The 20287-nt window shown below is 34.2% G+C and overlaps 2 protein-coding genes across 2 annotated transcripts; one reads left to right on the forward strand and one right to left on the reverse strand.

Annotated features, from left to right (window-relative positions):
• The first annotated feature begins 29 nt into the window (after positions 1 to 29).
• LOC106164711 (uncharacterized) lies at positions 30 to 15093 on the forward strand. Its single transcript, XM_013542710.3, has 14 exons — positions 30 to 167; positions 1502 to 1556; positions 2232 to 2305; positions 4690 to 4775; positions 7500 to 7542; positions 7657 to 7737; positions 9355 to 9462; positions 9879 to 9988; positions 10290 to 10404; positions 10806 to 10860; positions 11057 to 11151; positions 11292 to 11357; positions 11806 to 11905; positions 12135 to 15093. Exons 2-14 carry the CDS (start codon positions 1553 to 1555, stop codon positions 13574 to 13576), a joined length of 2379 nt encoding a protein of 792 aa, XP_013398164.2. The 5' UTR covers positions 30 to 167; positions 1502 to 1552; the 3' UTR covers positions 13577 to 15093.
• LOC106164712 (actin-related protein 6) lies at positions 14237 to 20279 on the reverse strand. Its single transcript, XM_013542711.2, has 12 exons — positions 20111 to 20279; positions 19199 to 19316; positions 18702 to 18770; positions 18256 to 18379; positions 17960 to 18098; positions 17695 to 17751; positions 17486 to 17584; positions 17035 to 17155; positions 16731 to 16854; positions 16461 to 16536; positions 16216 to 16278; positions 14237 to 16011 (listed from the first exon to the last, which is right to left on the reverse strand). Exons 1-12 carry the CDS (start codon positions 20179 to 20181, stop codon positions 15882 to 15884), a joined length of 1191 nt encoding a protein of 396 aa, XP_013398165.1. The 5' UTR covers positions 20182 to 20279; the 3' UTR covers positions 14237 to 15881.
• Between the last annotated feature and the right edge of the window lie 8 nt (positions 20280 to 20287).

Below are 20287 nucleotides of genomic sequence, written 5' to 3' on the forward strand. Positions count from 1 at the left end.
AAAGAGGGCGTTGATCCAAGACAGACTTATTACTTTCAGCAGCTCTTGTTGTTCGAAACTGTGTGCAAAATCGGGAAGCCGCTTTATTTCGAGGTGTCACGTGACTCGAGAGGTGTTCCTGGTAAAGTGATTGGAATATTTTGATGTGTTGATGATGTTATAATTAGGTAGGTACGATGGCGATCACATTGAAAAGTACATCAGGTGACATTCCATACTTTGGGATTACCCTTCTTTTATATTATCTGTAAGATTGTTTGTTTATAACTGCAAAGTTTACAAACAGGGCGGGCCGTAAGCAGGCCATGTCAACATTGGCAACGAAGTCGAAGACGGTCTCGGTTAAACTAAGTTAATTAAAGCCAAAAGAAAGTAAGTTTTCACTTTCGTTCGGAATCGATCGCTTTGAAAATTTATCTGACGTAATATATGGTCATCTTATAATTCAAATCAGCCCCCAAGATCGTCGATTTTGTGATATGTGGAATACCACATATGATGGTGAACGGTTAGCAATTTTGTAGTACTGATTGATGTTAACATGCCTGTCCTTAGTTCAAATAATATTAAAAGCTCAGCTTTCATATTTACATGTATTATGTGGTATTAAAAATGAAAAGGTGTGCTAGAGGAAGAGCATCCGATTAGCCTACCCATTATTATTAATTAGATAGGTCTGGTGATAAACAATGAATGAAAATCAAGTGTTGAGTTATATGTTTGTTCAGTAAAGTTTAGTTCTAAAATATTTAATGAAGTGATGAATTAATGTACTAGGGTATTTTAAAAAATGGGGGTGGGATGAGAATGATTTAAATGTTATACACACCAAAGACGTGTTTATGCAAATAGCCAGTTTCACATACATGTAATTTGGCATTTGTGCAAACCTGTGTATCTATACCAAACAGATAATCAGCAAAGGTTCTTATTCTGCTGATTTATTGAAATATTTTATTTCTGTCTTCTGTCTGTTTAGTGATAAGGTCTAATTATTTAGCTGTTTGTATTAACGCATTTTGTGCATTGAAATAACATGCAATTGATATTGTAAAGACTTATTTAGAGAAAATAAAACAGACTAAATGAAGACAACCACATACTGACACAAGAATTAAGCTGATCCATTTCCCTAGATTAGTATGATACATTTCCTGGCATAATTGTGATCACATAAATATATGCAACATCAGAAACCTTCAACAGATAATGATTATTCAGCCCTATATAGTCCAATGTGAGGATAAGATATTCTTGACACCTTATTTATTTAAACTATTTCTTTTTAGTCTGTTAAATTAGATGGACAGAATAAGAAGTTAATCACTCTTAAAAGTGTTACCCAGTGCCAAAATAATCTCAGATTTTAAATGGAATTTTACATGCGAAATAAACTTTGGAATGCATGATAAAAAAGAGGACTAATATAATAAATATCAGTTACAATGTTTAAAGAATAGATGCTGTAGATTAATAATGTAAAAACTGGTTGATCCTGCAGGTGTTGGTGGGTTCCTAAGATTCCAATCACAGAATGAAGTAAAAAGCAGCCATGAGTAAGTACACAAAGAGTCATACTAGTAGATAAAAGATGGTCACTGTATTGTTTTAGATAAAGGATGGTCAATGTATTGATTGATGTAATAATTTTAAATCTATGATTATGATTAATACTTATGGCAGTACTAGTGTTCTTTCTATAACAGAGAATTTGGTATTTATTGTTGAAAGTTTCTAGACTTATTTTACCTAATGTTGGTTGATTCAGTGTCATCCAAAAAAAAAAGAAAGATCACCAACTAGCCATAAATCAGATACACATAGAATTATACCCCAAATAATTGTTACTTTGGTCATTTATTGTACATTTGCCAGTCAATATCAGCTGAGCACTATACTCTGTCCCATTAGCAAAAAAGTTATCAGTATCAGTGAAGAACCGTTAAATGTTATCTTAGACTCGAGTGGTGTATTGCATTAAATTGCCCACATTTTATCTAACATTGGCCTGTCAAGATGGCACAGATATTGGGTGGAGACCCATTACACGAGTTATGATGTACAATGATTCAGTGTGGAGAATGATATAATATACAGTGATTCAATATGAAGACAGATAAAATGTATAGAGATTCATAGCTTTTGCTGAGATTGTGATGAGCATTATAAATATGTTATTTAATTAATATATCATGATTGGCCAAATTGTAATCTTTTTTTCCAACTTGCAGCAGATTTAAATGAATATGAACTGCTCAAGAGGGCCGAGAAGGAAAGGGCAGAGATTGTGGCCAAGTATGACAAGGTAAGACATGAAATTCAGTAAAAAAAAAACAGGTGCAACTGGTTGATGGATGGAAAATGAGTGACTACTATGAGGGTTATTTAATTTATAGTAAACATGTCTTTTAAACATGTGAGGGTTATTATCATTAATTACACGTTTAGAAATGATAAGTTCGTGAAACATAGTGATGGAATTATTGGACTCAAACTGCAATACTTGTAAGACAGGTGGGCAAAATGAAATTTACTTGAAATACTAGTAGGTATTTTATTGTCTCGTGTATTGTTTATAAAAAATAATTCAAATAATTTAATTGAGTCAGTCATGTGATCGAGACTCTTTCGTGAAGAGTGTTTTTAGAATAAAATGTTTTTTATCAGTGTCAGAGTAGGTTTTAAGCATCTTTGTGGTTTCATCATCTCTTGGACCTTTATTACTTTGTCACTGTTTACAGCCAATTTTAGAAGCCGATGATACACTCTGCACTTTTCGTCATTGATTGTGAGAAGGAGAGGGGTAGAAATTGATTTTTTGTTAAAGGAAATACATGTTTGGTAATTAAGTCTAAAATTAGACATCTAGGCTCAAAAAATGAAGTCTCTGGACAGCTGGCATATAACCTTTTTCACTTAATTAGATTTCTTCTCAAGTAGCAATTTCAGATTATACACAGAAGAGAAACGATATCTTATATTCGAATTGTGAATGCCTTTCTCACCCAGACCAATATAGACTAAAAGCAATCAGAATCTAAAAAAGGCTCTGATAAAACCTATCCATTGGAGCACCATACTTGTTATTTGGCAAAACGTGAGGGTTGTGTGCATGTTAAGTACAGATTTTATCACATAAATGTGTGATGTTATGAACAAGTGTAGCATATTAATTAATTGTGTATAATTGTGTATATTTATGTACCTCTGTGTATAAAACACGTTTTTTTAGTCCATAGATTGTAATATTGATATTGTACATGAGGCAGATTAAAGGATACACATACAGTACATCTTTTTTTGGCAAACTTATATGTCATAACGAACAGGAAATTGTCACTGCATGATGCTCTCTGTATTTACTGTATTTACTTATTGAAGACTGAATACAAGACCTACCTACTAGTAATTTATTCATGCTCCAAAGGAATTATTTCCAAAATAGTTTTTACTTTTAGTATGAGAGGCTCAGCTTACTAATCTCAATAAATTTAGGCAGGAACAGATGCAGATTAAAATAAGTCTTAAGCAAACGACTAGGCTTAAAAATTGAAGTCTGTAGACAGATGAAATATAACCTTTTCCATTTAATGGGATTTTGCTTTATGTAGCCATTTCAACTTATACCCAGAAGGAAAAACAGTAGTTTGTGTTGTTAATGCCATATGATAACCAAAAGGAAAACATGACTTTTGTGTCATACTTGTGATTTTTTTCCCTTTCCTTTGATCCCTAAGGCAAAATTAGAATGCATGTTTGCTAACAAGGGTTTTGCATTAGATTTAAACACATTTTTGTTCTGATACAAATGCAGCTTCAAGTAAAGATCCCTCAGATTTTCATTTTAATGTTGCCTTACACATGCCCATTAGTCTGTTTGCATCTTATTGATTCTACCTTGGGAATGTAACAGTCTGGTTCTTACATCATTCCTGTATGAAATCAAGAATTCACGATTACAATCCACAGTTCATGCTCACATGTAGTGCTTTGACCTTAGCCACTATAACCATACTATATCCAAGTCCAGGTAACCTTGTCCTAAGCTTCATATGTTTTTTAGTTATATATTATTCTTATATATATGTGTACAGTATAATTCTTGGATCATAATTGTTTTAAATTTACTAGTGCAAAGTTAGGTAAATGTGTGTGAATATGAGAGACCAAATGTTCCACTAGACAATCTGAACTTCAGTATAATACAATGGACTTTACATTCTAGTTCTAAAGTCTTTTGTGATATGAATGCATTAGCTTGTTCACATGTTTATGTTTGATGAAATATGTCAAATGGTCAACAGTAAAAGGACATTTATAAAATGGAGAAGATGAAAAGATAATTACCATTCATCTTCTGCCATGACGCTTTTCGCAGCTCTGATTTGAATTTAACAGTCAGTGAGAAAACAGACTTGAAATGTTAGTTGTTTCATCATGGAAATTGTTCTTCTTCAAGAAGAAGTTTACTTGAATATGTAATGTTTTGAAAGAATGTTATACTAGTATTCAAGCTGGGACTTTTGTGTGCATGATTCTAATTGATATGTTTTTTAAGGTTCATCAGATAGAGGTAAATGTGATGAAAAAATGGCCTACTTTGAAATAAAATACTAGTAACAAAATGACATTTAGATGGTGTGGATTATTTTGTACATTATAACAGCTGATGTGTTTTTTTTTTCCTAGGGTCGTGAGGAAGGTGCAGATATTGACCCTTGGGAAGATCCAGCCTTTGAAGTGTACCATGTAACAGATAGATATGGATTTATTCAGTGAGTATTTGATTGCATAGAAAATGAACTGCTGAACATATTATACTAATTAAATCACAGTACAGTAATTGTGGGAGATTCAGCATGCTAGCTTATTAGTACACTGGTATTTTTTCTCTCCCTTAGCATAATTTCCTTGAAATATGTAGATGTGAACGTTTAAACCAATTGCCTTGTTCACATGAAGATGAACTCCTGCATAAAACTGACAGTCCAGTAATGATTCAGTTCTTTACATAGGCCCGTATTGTCCACTACAAAAGATTTTTTCTCCTGGAAATGACTAAACTATAAGTCATATAATTCCTGTAGTGTTGAGGTAGCACTATTGATCACAGTATGTACATTTGAAAGGGTAATTTAATTTGAAATGTAAAAGCTGGGCTTTACGAGAGGAAGACGCAAGAATCAAGGTAGTATTGATTTTTTTGTTCAGGGGGGTCAGTGTAAGTCATCAATCAATACATGGCACCCAAAAGCAGGCCAAAAAAATCTGTGCAGAAAGCTACATTTGCAAGATATGTCAAGAGTAAGGTATAAGTGGCCTGTTGTGCTATGTGCAGGTATATAACCAGGTATCTGATTGCTAATAGAAGTGTGTAGAGCTGAAGTAGATGTGATGGTCTAGAGTAAGGTATCTTGGCCCTAGGCTAGGCATATGACTGAAATCAAATTTCAGCCCTCTGGCTTCAGCATTTCTGTTGAAATGACTGGAATATGGACATTGGAATCCCGACTAAACTGTTTTCTCCTTTTCATATTTTTGTGTTCAGAAAGAAGATTGCTATTTACACTTTGTATTTATACATTAAGTATCGCCAGTTTCCCTGCTTCAAATTAAAGTAGGGACTTAGAATGCGATCAAAGCACTTGAGACATTTATCAAAAGATACTTGTTTCTGTTTACTGAAAGCCACATTTGGCTTTGAATTTAGTTGCCTGGTCTGAGCTTTGCACTGAGACTCAGTATGATATAGAATTTATTGCAAAGGGCACCTGTTGGGAAATCAGTTTATTAAGATTAAAGAAAATTCTGCCGTTTTGACCTTTTTGCGAGGGGTGGATATTGAGATCAAGTTTGCCCTTAGAATTATTGATAACTGTTAATTTAGTTTTAATTGACATTATCATAGAGCTTTTTTAGAATCACAATAAATGTCACATATTGTGCTTTATCACCTGCGATAATAATGGAAGTGATAAAAGTATGTTAACTTTGGCAGTAATGCTACTGGCTTGAAAAACTACTTCGGTATCAGTTGTTAGCTATCATAGTAATATGCATTCCCAACGTTAATGTAGTTCTGCACATCAACTGATTGATACTCTGAGTCCCAGTGAACTGAGATGATTTCAGAGTTTTTGGATCAGTTCCAGGCATTTCCTGAAACTTGAATGTCAAAGTCAGCATGCACTGTGTGGTGTTTACACAAGCTAACTAGCATACCTACTGCTCAGACTTGGAAAACTTGGAGAAACCATTAGCTTATAAGTTATCTGTTTTATGCATGAGTTTTCCTCTCTCTTTACTTTCCTCAGTCTTTTTATCTATCTCGACATATTGATACACAATATAGAAAACTAACTCTCTCTCTCTCATGATCAAATGAATCTGTTTGACCATGAAAGTTGTTTGAATTGTTGTTTGTTGATATTTAATGCTTATAAATTATGTTTGAAGCCAACAGCAGCTGGATTTCAACCTTTGATCATTTAAACAGAAAGAAATATTCAGAATGATATGTTGCTTTACCTTTTATATTATTAACAAAAACTTCTTTGTAGCATTAGACAAGCTGCATTTATCCATGTACACATCAAGCAGTACTCTATTAGACTTTCATTTCAGAATTAACAAAACACATAATCAGACTTTGTGAGTAATTTGTCAAATCTCAGTCATAGACCAAAACTGATAAAAAGCAGTCAGCTTGTGTGTAAAATGCTTCTGTGTGGAACAGACTAATATCACACAAGTTATAGAGTTATGGCCAGCATGAAGGTGTATGCCATTGGTAAGCCAATATATAACACTTAGAGTCACTTATATCAAGGCAGCAGATGGATGGTAGGTTTATCTTAGAGAGTTAATGCTGCTCTGATCTTCCTTGGAAGCCGGGAAATATACCTGCAGGGAACTTTTCCCCCAATTTGGACATCTGCCTTGTACTGAATATTGCTTTAGAAATCAGAAAAGCAGGTGTTCAGATTTAAGACTTTACCTTGTCCCCCCAACCAGGTTACTAGTATGGTGGCTGTGATAATTTTAACTGTGTAAAAGAGATTGTGGATGACATTTGTTATAGACACCATTCAGACCAAGTTGATCCGCGGACTAACAGATCCACGGAGTAAAAATGGCCGACTCACTTAAAAGCAGCGGCAACTAATTCCATGATGGCCTCCCTGCCTCCGTATGTGCCATCGCTGCAGGGGCCTTGCAATTTGACTGCGGAGCTGGGATTTAATTCATTTGATGGCATGTGTGGAGGCAGGGAGACCATCAGAAGATTAAGCTTTGAAGTTTGTTCAGCCATATTTAGTCAGCATATCAGTTAGTCTCTTCTGAATGGCATCATAGACCCACTAGTATGTGAAATAAGCAGTCTCTCCCTCTTTCCCAAATTGTGTACTTAACCTATATTTTATTCTTTTCTACTCTTTAAATTTTTTTTTCTTCTTGAAGAATAATACCATAATGTAAATCACTCTATTTTATTTTAGTGATCAAAGGCTGCCAAGGAAGAGAGATGCTGTGGAACAAAAGGTTAGTGATGACATTATATTTAATGCATTTGTTTTTCTTTTTTGTGTGAATAAGTTAGAATTTCTGAATAGATGTCTTGACACGCTTGATAAAAACAAGTTTTTGATATGACAGGTTCTTCAGCAAGAGCTGGAAAGGACCCCCAAATGGCTGAAAATGATAGGAAAATATAGGAAATACCTGGGAACAGAAAAGGTAAGAAAACTAAGTATTTACAATAACCTTAATTTCGGATTTTAAATTTAGTATAACATAAATAACACACTTGGTGGTTATCTATTCTAAATTCAGTGGCTGTTTTGTTAAAGTACAATAGAAATTATTTTTGCAGAGATAACATTTTTATTTATTATACAATAACAGGATATTGTCCGTTTTCTATTGGTTTTGTTTGAAAAAATTAAAATACAGATGGAGTCCAGCTTTATCAGCATTGAGAAAACTAAGCCCTTGGATAAGACTATAAATTACCTGTACATCAGTTATACTGCGCTTAGGTGCTGAATTGAAACATTGGTTAGAGCAAAATGGATGATAAATAGCACCCAGGTGTATTTTAGTCTGTTTAATCAGTAGTGAAATACATGCTTTTGATATCTTTTAGCAGTAATTCAGAATTACCCAAGAAAATTGCTTATTTATTAGGTCATTAGACCAATAGGCTGAAAAGTAATCCTCAGATCTAGAGTTTTAGTAGTTCCAACATGTTCATGATGGATGTTCCGATTTTCTAGAAGCAGAGTGTACCCTATTTGAATTCTTCTTAGGTCAGATATACTATTCCACAACATTCATTCAGCTGATCAGTATTCACTTACTAGTAGTTCATTTGCTGTGTTGGGTTAATGACCTACACAATGCCTGTAGTAGATACATGATATGATATTCACAAGAGGGGGGGGGGAGGGGCTTTCACAAAAGAAATTAGGAGTGAAAGTTGATATTAAAATTAAGGCTGGAAATTAGTCTCCCTATAGAATAAATTTGTGGTAGATTGCTTTATCATAGTAATTGTATCAAGCATTAGCCTTTTTTTGTTTTGAAAAAAAAAAAGAAAAAAAATGGTAGAATATTTCATTAATTGAAAAGCTTATTTAGGTGGGTTGAGTTAAAGTAGACCCAAAACTTTTGTTCTTGAGTTTTATAACATCAGTCAGCGTTCAGTTATTTTTGTGAGACATGCTGCTAGAGTGGAAGAATATTATAGTTATATGGATATATCCCCAGTGATTTTCTGCAAAAAAGGCAAAGCAAAGAAGTTTCAGGTCATATGGCATTACATGCTAATCCTTTTTGTATTGGGTGGAACTTTCATTTTTTACCATCACCTTGGGACTGTGTTCAGTTAAGTGTCTAACATTAACTCCTGCCATCATACTCATTATTGATGTTACAGTTTTTTAAATGCGTGCTTGTCTCTTAAAATCTAAATTATTCAAGAAGTAAGGAGAAATACATTAGGTTGGCAGGGAAATGAAGATATTCAACCAAACATAGAACAATAGTATCCACTGCTGGGGTAGCGCTAACACTCGCCAATTTAGCCAAATGCTACAACTGACTTAAATTTGCTAAACAAAAAGGGCTTGATTTGACTAATTTTAGTCAAATTAAAACCAATTGGATAACAAATTGACAAAAAAGTGGTGATTTGGCTAAGTGAAAAAAATTGCTAGCGCTACCCCAGCACTGTAATATCAACTATAATATGATATTGTTACAGAATTTCCAAAAACCACACCCATCTTTTAACACAGTGACTTTGGATTCACCCTCTAGACACAAAATCTAGTCTAAATGGTATCATTTCAGTTTGTGCGGAGGATTTATAAAGGAATCCCACAAAAGCTGAGGGGAGAAATGTGGTGTAGGCTGCTGAACGTACATGCCCTGAAGAAAGAACAACCAGGAGTCTATGAGGTAAGTGAATTCTTTTACTAAAAAAAAATGTTCAGACACACCCTCCAGTCTGTTTGAATCGATTTATATTTCCAGCAACAAAGAGTGAATTATGGGTGTGGAATACTCCCTAAAAGGGAAGTTGATTGTTATCCCTTATCCGTTTTCCTCTAATTGCAAGTCATATTATACCTATCAGTTATAAAACTTACTTTTTTGGAGTGTTCCCTCATGTTTTTGGATCCTGGCAGAAGATTTATATTCAGCTCAGCTCTTTTCTGGGTTCTGAATATCAAAAGCCTTCTCTTTGTTATTTTATATGTAAAGTTGATAAAAATATCCATACTAGTATTTATATTTAATTTCAATTTGAAGAATTTAGTTGTTTGCATACTTAAACTTGGTTTGACACATTATCATCGATTCTACTTTTACAGAAAATGAAGGAAAGGGCTCGAAAAAGGTCTCCAGATATCCGCCAGATAGATTTGGATGTAAACAGAACTTACAGGAACCATATCATGTTCAGGGAGCGCTATGGAGTAAAGTAAGCAATATGTTGGGGAATATAGATGAACCAGAAATATACATTTGACACTTGTATTGTTATACAGACTGTGTTGATTGAGCATAATGAAAGTATGCTTTAATTTATCCTAGATAACAATAAATTAATGAAGTTTTATAAACCTAATTATTAGGTTCTGCTATTAGGCTGAGAAAGTTATTTTTTTCAGGAGGCACTTATGACACTTTGATCACTTATAGTATTTTTCAAAATAAACCCACATTCTTGATAGATAATGCTTTGAAAAAAGAGAGAGAGATTTTTGTTCTTTGTCTTGTAGGCAACAGGCTTTATTCCATGTGTTAGCTGCATACTCCACTTACAACACTGAAGTCGGATACTGCCAGGGGATGAGCCAAATAGCTGCACTTTTACTGATGTACTTAAATGAAGAGGTTGGTTGTGGATATATATGTGCACACCCAAACATGCATAAACACACACACACACACACACACCTGTGTTGTAAGACAAATTATTCTTTAACTAATCCTGTTATTACTAGATTAACAATGCTGTTGTGAAGATTAAATGACTAAAGACTATGTCAAAAGAATATGGGCAACAGAATCTATTTAATAGAGTATTTTGCACCAATAAACTGACTGCTATGCCTTTGAAATGCTAATACAGATTGTACTTTATGAAGTTTACACATGCTCCTTGGCCCTTGGATACATTAAGTTTTTCCACAAATAAATTTCAGCCTTACAAAATAATTAAATTAACTGTTGGATTAATGGTGTGAAAGTTTTTGAAAGAAGAAAAGTTCCAAGAGTTAATCTTTATATTTCAGGATGCCTTTTGGGGTCTTTCAGCTCTGTTAACTGATAGAAAACATGGCATGCATGGTAAGGAAAAACTCTTATTATTGTTTACATTTCCCCGAATAACAGATATAATAAGTGATATGGAAAAAAAATTATGAGAAAAAAGATCCACACTATTCAATTGGATCCTCACTCCATAGGTGGATGGTTTTAATGTTAAAGGTAGTCCTCAGTGATTTATACTTGCCCAAATTCATTAGCTTATTTTTTTTCCTAGGTATTTTTATTCCTGGTTTTCCGAAGTTGAAAAGATTCCAAGATCATCATGACAAGATATTGTCAAAATATCTTCCAAAGGTCAAGAAACATCTGGTAAGAGACACATCTATGGTAAACCAATGCTACTTCATAGATAAGTTGCAACATTTCAAACGCTTAATGGATCCTACCTTGTTGATTTATAAAATTGCACATGTTCACAAGACGTGAGCCTAAAATCTTTATATTTTCAGGACCGGAATGATCTCTATGTCTCTCTCTACACCATCAAGTGGTATATGCAGTGCTTCCTTGACAGAGTAAGTTTTCTTTGATTGTTTTTATACATTGTTTTCTTTGCTTCTTCTGCTTCTCCCAATATTGAAACAATAACTACCACTTTCAGTGATGGTTTCATTCATTAAGTTTGGCATTTCTAACACAAATACACTGAAATATTTAAAGACATAAGAAAATGTATTAAAATTATATATATTAAAGGTGCCAACACACCAGAAATACTAGAAATCAAAGGCAGATTTTCACCAATATTTTTTTAAAAGCAATAAAGATGTGTGTCAAATGCGAAGTTAAATTTTAGGTCACACGCATTAATCTTCGGAGCCCTTATGCTATTTTCTTTTTAATTTATAAATACAGTAAATTACCCACTTCAGTGTAAAAGTATTTTTTATGAATTTGTATTGAAAGAAAATTTATATTGACCTAAAGGTGGCATATTTATATGATTTGACTTTGTGCTTTCAGGTTCCTTTTACACTAGTGCTGCGTTTATGGGATGCATACATCTTTGATGGAGAACGGGTTCTTGTAGCCATGTCATACTGTTTGCTGAAGATCCACAAAAGTAAGTGCTGCCTTATAAGATCAGTAATGAGTTGGAAGTGATTCACTGTGAAATATGGGGAAAAGATTCAGTTCATAAGCAAGTAACTTCAAGTGCATTATGCACCACATATTCAGTTCACAATTCAAATTTTGAAGTTTTGAATAAGAAATTTGTTTATGATACCGGCATAACTTTTTACTTATCAGAGCAGATGGTATGAATGTGTTTCTGTTATCTTTTCAATCAGGAAGAATCTTAAAGATGAAGATGGAAGACTTAGTGCAATTCTTTCAAGGAAGTTTAGAGAAAGAATTTGGCTTTGATGATGACATTGTGATGGAAAATTTGCAAATATGTATGGAGGAATTGAGAAGAGCCAACATGGACCTTCCGCCCAAACCTAAAGACAATTCTGAGCTTCCAAAACTACCGTTTGGGCTGGACATTAAACCCAGTGTGGACCAAATCATAGGCAGACGTGACTCTCAGGACCACAGAGCAGACGTCATCACCAACGCGGACAGGAAACTGGAGGGAAGTGTCAGAATGAAGAGATTTCAGAAACACAAACTGGCAGCTGCTAGCCGAGAGAGCTCGGTTCCCCCTGATGACGACACACGCTCAGATTACACCATGACAGCATCACGTGCCTCGCTGGCAGAGGGCTTCACGTCCAGGGCCTCCATGGCAAACACTTCACGCACATCGTATTATGATGGTTCTGACATCGATTGGGAGAGTCAAGATCACGATGACACTTTCACTGATTACTCACCAAACCAACCCAATGGGGACATTGGGTTTATTTCGGGAGAGGGGTCAGGGCAGGATGGACAGAGGTCACAGTCACGAAGTCCAGAGGACCAGTCCTTTCAGACTGCACTCACGGTCCAAGTGGTCAAGCAGCATAGTCATGTTGTCCAGCAGGTTGACCCTGTATCTTCTCATTCATCTCACAGTCAGGGATATATGTATGATCACTACCATTCTCCTTCACCACCTCTCGCATCTCCAAATGATGGCGGTCGAACAGAGCTCCCGGTCAGTCATACCAAGACCCCTTCTGACTATGATAATCAACCCTCTGGAGGGAGTTCTCCACAAGCAGGAACATACATCCATGTTGGATATCCTGTGAAGAAACAGTCTCCAAATGGAGATAATTCTTACACCACAGACATTATGAAAAAGGAGTTTCGGTCTGAGTATAAAATTGAACGTAAACCGTCAAACTCTTGGGAGCGACCGGTATCTTGGCACCCTGCCAGCATGCCACGGTCCTCATCAACATCGTATCGAGAACAGGAAAATGTTCAGCACACCAAGATCATCAACCAGAAGATTGAGTACAGGGCTTCCATGTCTTCTGGGTACGACAGTTACAACAACACTTACGAAGATGAAATGGAGCGATCACTGGAGAGTCTGGGGGTTATAGACAACAGTCCTAATGGCAATCCATGGGAAAATGATGTTATACAGTATAAACAGGGAGTAGCGGTGATAAAACTGAATGGCCATGGTGAGTCGCCAGGCAGGCGGCGGCACCAGGAAAGTAAGGAAAGGAGAGGGGAAATGTCACCTAGAGCCAGAAGTTCAAGGTCACCAACCTCTCCCAAGAAACCACCAATCTCACCGAAACGTGGACAGCCAAAATACAAGGAAAACCAACATCCAGTGTATATATGAAAGTGGTGTGAGAGCAACTTTCCTATTATGCAGAAACATTTTATTGGTACAGATATACTGATTAAGAGGTATATTTGATTTTTTTAACAGTTAAACCTTAAGAAGATCTTTCAACTAATTTTAATGACTAATTTGTAATCTTTTTAACACCCAAAATGTAGTGTCTGATAAAGTTTACATGGATATGTAACATTTGAATGCTACAGCAATGTTTTATCTTACCATATGGTCTTTCCCAAGTTTGAAATCTTCAGGTGATGAATTTAGATGAGTGCAATGTGTCACATTTTTTCCTTGCCAGATAATTTATAACAATGGAAAATTCTAATGATAACACTTTTGACGGGACAGGAGGGGCATCATATAAAATTAAGGAAAATGCAAACTGGTCTTTGTAATAAGTGGTTAGAAAATTTGTTGGTTTTCACTGATATATGTGTGTTTTAGTCGAAGAAGGTTGGTGTTTAATGTATTCATTTAAAAAGAAATTGTAAATAAATAATAATTGTACTTACATGTACATAGTGCTTAAATAACAAGATAATAGGCACACCAATAATGCATTTTAAATTCAGATTTTGTTAACTGCTGAAATATTGTAGATATTTGCTGTGTAATTTATGATGGTTGTTAGTATTCTTATTGAGTCACGTGTTTACTATGACAGTGTAAGTCTTACGCCAGTGAATGTTGTATGGCCAGATGTATTCAAAACTAAATGAAAAATTTAACACTGCCATGAAAAAAAAACTGACTTGATGTACAATAACATTCATTTTCTGAAATATGATTACTAGTGATGTGGCTATGTGGGGGTTATTAGAGCAGTATGTCGTACTGAGCGCCCTTAATTATGTACATTTTAAAAAGATACAATTTTATTCAGTCAATTAACACTAAAAGAAAATATTAATTTCAGGTTTTAGCATGTTATGAATGAGGCAATATTACCTTATGATATTTTTCTTTGTTAATTTAAACAAGTGGTCTTTGCATAAACCACCATTATACACAAAAAAAGAGAAAATTTTTAGATACAACAATTGTGTAATATCATGTAAAACTGATGCTTTGGGGAGGAGGAACTTGTACAGTAGAAATTGAGCATTTGAATCCTTTTGGTAGTTGCAGTTTCTTTGCTTTTCTCTGCAAACCTTATTTGCCCCCTGTTGTTTAATGGGAAGTGTCATCAGAGTGAATTGTCACTTGCTGGATGACAGGTCTTAATAAATTAATAATTCTGCTCAACACTTTCACAGGGCGTTTTTCCCCTGCGGATAATTAGTGCTGATAGAGAGTGAGATTAAGGGCTTCAAGCTGTTGTTTTACTGGCTTTACCAATCAAAAGTATTACCAAGGATGTGACATATTTTTAATGTCCAACTAGAAGATGGGGTGACATGGTCAGCTACTGCTGATTGCCCTGCTACAAACTAAAAGTGCAAATACTCTGCTTCTCTTTGCCTGCAAGATATTTACCACCTAGGTAATAAATAAAGGATAAATAACCAATATAAGGTCTTTTTATTCTTAATTGTAATTTGATGTATCTGGTTTATAAAATAACCATCTGTATATACATGATTCTAAAACATTTCAATATGTGGCAATGCATCTTCAATCTTTTAGTATCATATACTTCATGTTTCGAATGTCTATTCGTGTTTGTTCACAGTTGCATTAAACTGTGTTAAAATAATATTTATCAGGATGGAAGATCACTTAATGCAATGAGCCCCATGAATACCCACTGAGCAGTCAACAACCTTCCAAGTTGTGAGGCCAACTTGATAAAAAGTTTGGGGTCTGTTTAATTATAAAACTTGAGACTGAAAATTTACCTCACTTTAAAGACCACTTTGACTCAAATCAATAGTTGTGTGCTTCAACAAAATATTGAATCTATTCTATAAAAAGAATCAATTGGCTGTTTTTAAAACCAACAGTTAATTGTTTTAGTCGACTACCGCTGATTTTTCCTGAAATGAAGTTGACTTTTGAATTCAATTCTTTTGTGAAACCAGCCTATGGAATGACAGATTCATAGATGTCACCATAAAGCAACAAGGTCTCATCTCCAGCTCTGCCCTGCTCTCCAACCTTGTCTTAACCATGTCAATTGTCAAGAAGATGAATATAATCATCCTTTACCAAAGACAATAATAGCTGAATTTTGCTGTGAAATTCTTTGTATGTTAATAAATTAGATGGTAAATTGGAAGTTTTCAAAAACTGAAACTTCATATGAGTATCAGCTGTGGGGCAGATATACTTAATATAATTTGACAAATGTGCTTATCTGACATCAGACATCAAATTTTTCCTCGCATATTTCCTGTCCGTGTTCTTCAAACTCTGCCTTTGTTACCACCATTTTCTTGAACTGAGGATCTTGTGCCAGTGCTGCACCACCCTCCCAGCTGAATGTAATGGGACTGAAAAAAGTTGAAAAGAGAACCTTTCATACTTTAGGAAAATGTAGCTGAATACATAATACAAACCTTGTTTACATCTAGTCAAATCATTGTGAAAACACAAATTTATTGTCGATACAAGGACAGCACAAGTAAATTTTCTTCTAATAGGTGAGAGGCACCTAGCTTGCAATATATTTGTAAAGACAATTGAATGAGACTAACTTGTTTGGTTGAGTGACATTCACTTCATAATCAGCTGGTGTTAATGATCGTACATCTTGGTACCTGTAAATGATATGAACGCATGAAATTTCTGTTATTTTCAATTTCACAAATAAGAAAAAAAACTAATTCTTTCATTCTAAACCTTATTTCATTCTAAATCATTTTTATAAAAAAATACTTTATAATATTACTTTAATTTAATACACCATCAAAAAGAAGATTTTATATCTAAAATTATTTACACTCTGTCTTTGAATCCTGGAAGCATGCAGTTTCCTCCTGTCAGCACAATGTTCCGGAGTAAATGTGGCTGCATCTCTGAAAAAATAAGAAAAAAAAGTAAAACATCCATCTATCATTGATATTTAGATGCATTTTTCATTTTGAAACATGCAAAGAAGACAAAAACAATTATTTCCACCTAGTTGTTAGAACTTATTTATAGTATTGAATAATTCTGCATATACAGATATACTGAATAATTATCAAACCTCTCCTTATCATAAACTTGCCTTCAGGTGCTAACTTGACCACATAGCTTATTGCCTCAGATATTCCCATTTCCTGAATACCAACATCAGATGGGTGGAAGAGTATCTCTGGTACAGCAAACCTTTCATTGTTCATCCGTATTATCTGAAATCACACAAGATATAAAATACACCAATTGTCAATATTACAGCTACAAATCTAAGTTTTTACGTTAATGCTATCTAGAAAATCTCACTAAAACATTCAATATTCTAAATGATCCATATTCAGTAAAGCAAATTAGACCAATTCTTATTTACACTTATTTTTCTTCTAAAAACTAACCTGCTCTGATCCCTTTGCCTTCCCAGTGCTCTCTTCTCTAGTTTTAGCATAGCCTCTTTTTATGTGTGTGTAATCTGGCAGAACGTAATCACATGTGACAGTGTTATCAGCCCCCTTTTTCCTGCAAGTATTATTTCAGGCAAGCTTTTTCAATTATATGAAAATTTTATCATCTACATACAAAAACGGTTGAGAAATGCATTTAGACCTACTGTGTAGCATGTAAAATTAAATTTCAGCCCTCTCATATAAAAAAACATTTAAACAATTATCATGGTTCACGATACTTTCCAGTAAAAAATTGATCTAATCACTTGTTTTTATAATGTTTTTGTTGAAAAAGAGGAAGGGACTGGCAATGGTATTTCCTTAGCAGCTATACATATTTTCATTCTATGAATTATTCCCATCTGAATCTTGTTGAAAATGAAAAAGGAAATGCTAAGCTGACCTTGCTATATCCATATCCTTTTGAAATTGTGTTGACACATAGCAAACATCTTCCTTCATCTGGTTGATGACATATGTCTCATCCATTACCATGAGTTGCCTATATTAGGAACAAATTGTGGTTCATAAAATTAAAATTAAAATTTTTGTTCTACTTCTAATCATATCAGCCTTTACCACACTTACAACGACCTAAAAAATTCACCTTACCTGTATGATATAATTTCCTTCAGGTGATTTGTTAATATTTTTCCACCAACATTTGTCCTGCAACAAAAAACACAAGAGTAAATAATGTACCCAGTCATTATCAGAATCAATCCGTATCATAAGTTTTACATGTATTTAGGCACTCACTTAAATCTTCACAAAATATGTCATAGAGTTCATAGATGCACAAAGATGTCTTTATGTAAATATTCTTATATGCAAATTAAACCAAGTAAAGGATTGACTTCTATTGTACAAAACCTACCTTTTTGTTGCACTTTTTATTTTTTTCCCATTGTGATATGGAACTATGTGACTAAATGAATATCCTGAGTCGACCACCAGACTGCAGAGATGTTTCTCAGAAAGACTCTTTTGGTGTTTGTACTGACTTAAAAAAGCAGCTAAAATAGCAAACAAACATCAGCTTTAACAATTTTTCACTTTTTAGGGCATGTAAGTTTTAATTACAACAATATGTCAAAGGTTAAACTGTCAATTCATTAAAATTTCTCTATAAATCTTTGACTTCGAGAAAGATAAGCTTGAAACACTACTCACGATTAGTTCTGTAAATATACTGAAACCCATATTCTTCAAAGAAAATTTCATTGAGAGATTCTTGAATGGAGGCAAAGTTGAAATATGGCTCAGTAAAAATAAGGCCTGTGTTATCAAAATCAACCTGAAATAAATATATTGCAAAATTAATTTATATAATATGAAATTTCAATCTATCACTATACATAATTAACTTTGTACAATGTGCTGAAACAAACATGGAGTGCATTTTTTTAAAACTTATTATTACTATTATTATTATTATTATTAAATAATACTTAGTGCCAAATGTGAAGAAAAACAGACCTTCCGTGCAAAAACCAAAATGCAAGGTAAAATTTAAATACTATCAAACATCTATTTTAATGAGCAAAGTCTAGGGATACAAAAAATTAATTCTGTAAAATACAGATCGAAACAAAATTACTGCAATGAAAAATAGTTACCTTCATACACTCCTTGCCAAACACATGATCCCAGATTTGATGCTCTACCTCCCAGTTAACCAAGTAACCCTGTAATTGGTAAAAACAAACAAAAACAGCAACTTAATTTGGATATAACTCTGTTTTCTCTCAAGGATAATTTTTATTTCATAAGACATAAGAACAGTTAGAGAGTGCATTCTCAACAGGGGACTAACAGATCCTCGGATCAAATATGGCCAACCCACCTGAATGCTTGTTATCCATGCAGGGAATATATTCAGTGTCTAATTGGGAATAAGCAGCAAGCTTTGTAATGGTTCGCCATATAAAATTATTTGATCCGCGGATCTGTTGGTCGGCTGTTCTGAATGCGCTCTGAGTATAACAGTATAAGCACAGTATAACGATTTCAGTGAACCACACTGAGATGATAATACCTGTTGTCAGCTAAAAAAAAATCTTTCCGAACATTTCAACTCTATATAAAGATGTAAAACATGGTAGGTATACAGTACCTTTTGTGATGGTAGAATATAGAAAAGACCTGACAAGTCTTTGCAGTCTTCAATTTGATCCCCAATGAATATCCTTGTCCTTACATTCCTTGCTTTTGTAATGCAGTTTGGTATGATTCTATAAAGTATAAAAGCATTCACATAGAGAAAAAAATATATAGTATGAAGAATCAAGTAACATGCTAAAGAGAAAAGTTTGAGGATTATTATACAGCTAGCATTATTTATTCCATCTGCCTTATTTTTCCCTTTCCCCGCCAACATAAAAAGATAGAATAATTACTGCAATAATAATAATAATAATAATAATAATAATAATACATTCTTTTTATGAAACATTCCATAAAAATATAAATGTGGTTTACTGAATATATCTGACGTTTTTCAAAACACTGATAATAAAACAATAAAATGACACTGACAATAAAAAAGAACACAAATAAAACTTTTTAAACAGCAATATTACATTGCAGGTTTGAAAATAGCATTTTTTAGAAAATCCTCACACTTCGTAAAAATCTTGAATAAAAGACGTGTTTCGATCCAGTTAAGTTTTAAAAGAGTCGGTAATTTTTTCTTGTACTTCTCGTTTATGGCAGATTATTCCGACTCGCCAGAACATGTGCACCTGGGGGGGGGGGGGGGGGGGGGGGTTAACTCAAAATAATTTAAACAACTCTTTAACGTTATGGCCAGGCTTTTAAGATCGTCTTTCAAAGTGGGGCGTAACAGAAAATGTACCGCGCATAATGCCATAAAGAAAATCCCTTCAGTGCCAGTGCGGCAGTGGCTTAGAAACTCTGGGCAAACAACTCTATATGTCTTTGGTCTATCTCGTCATACAGCACATTTATATACATAGTAATATACATATAACACAGCAACCCTTTAAAACTCTCATTATTGACTTACTTTGGAGAAACTGCAGTGGAATACCCCACTTTGGCGCTGTACGCGCCGTTGTCCATGACAAGCACCGCCATGCTTGTTGCTGTTAGTGGATAATTAATGACGTAAACAACAGAATCATTCTTTATTCATAATTTCCAAATCAGTGGTGTATAACTGTAAAGGTATGTAATTTTCACA

This window comes from Lingula anatina, chromosome 1 (assembly GCF_051362555.1).
Source record: "Lingula anatina isolate TDL-2025a chromosome 1, LinAna3.0, whole genome shotgun sequence".
Taxonomy (NCBI): domain Eukaryota; kingdom Metazoa; phylum Brachiopoda; class Lingulata; order Lingulida; family Lingulidae; genus Lingula; species Lingula anatina.

Coding starts and splice junctions, on each gene's coding strand:
- LOC106164711 (XM_013542710.3), top strand. Junction 7,738..9,354: donor AATACCTGGGAACAGAAAAG/GTAAGAAAACTA, acceptor GTATCATTTCAG/TTTGTGCGGAGGATTTATAA. Junction 11,906..12,134: donor TTTGCTGAAGATCCACAAAA/GTAAGTGCTGCC, acceptor CTTTTCAATCAG/GAAGAATCTTAAAGATGAAG.
- LOC106164712 (XM_013542711.2), bottom strand. CDS start 20,181: ATGGCGGTGCTTGTCATGGACAACGGCGCGTACAGCGCCAAAGTGGGG. Junction 18,099..18,255: donor GTATATTTACAGAACTAATC/GTGAGTAGTGTT, acceptor TTGCTATTTTAG/CTGCTTTTTTAAGTCAGTAC. Junction 17,585..17,694: donor AAGGAAATTATATCATACAG/GTAAGGTGAATT, acceptor TTCCTAATATAG/GCAACTCATGGTAATGGATG.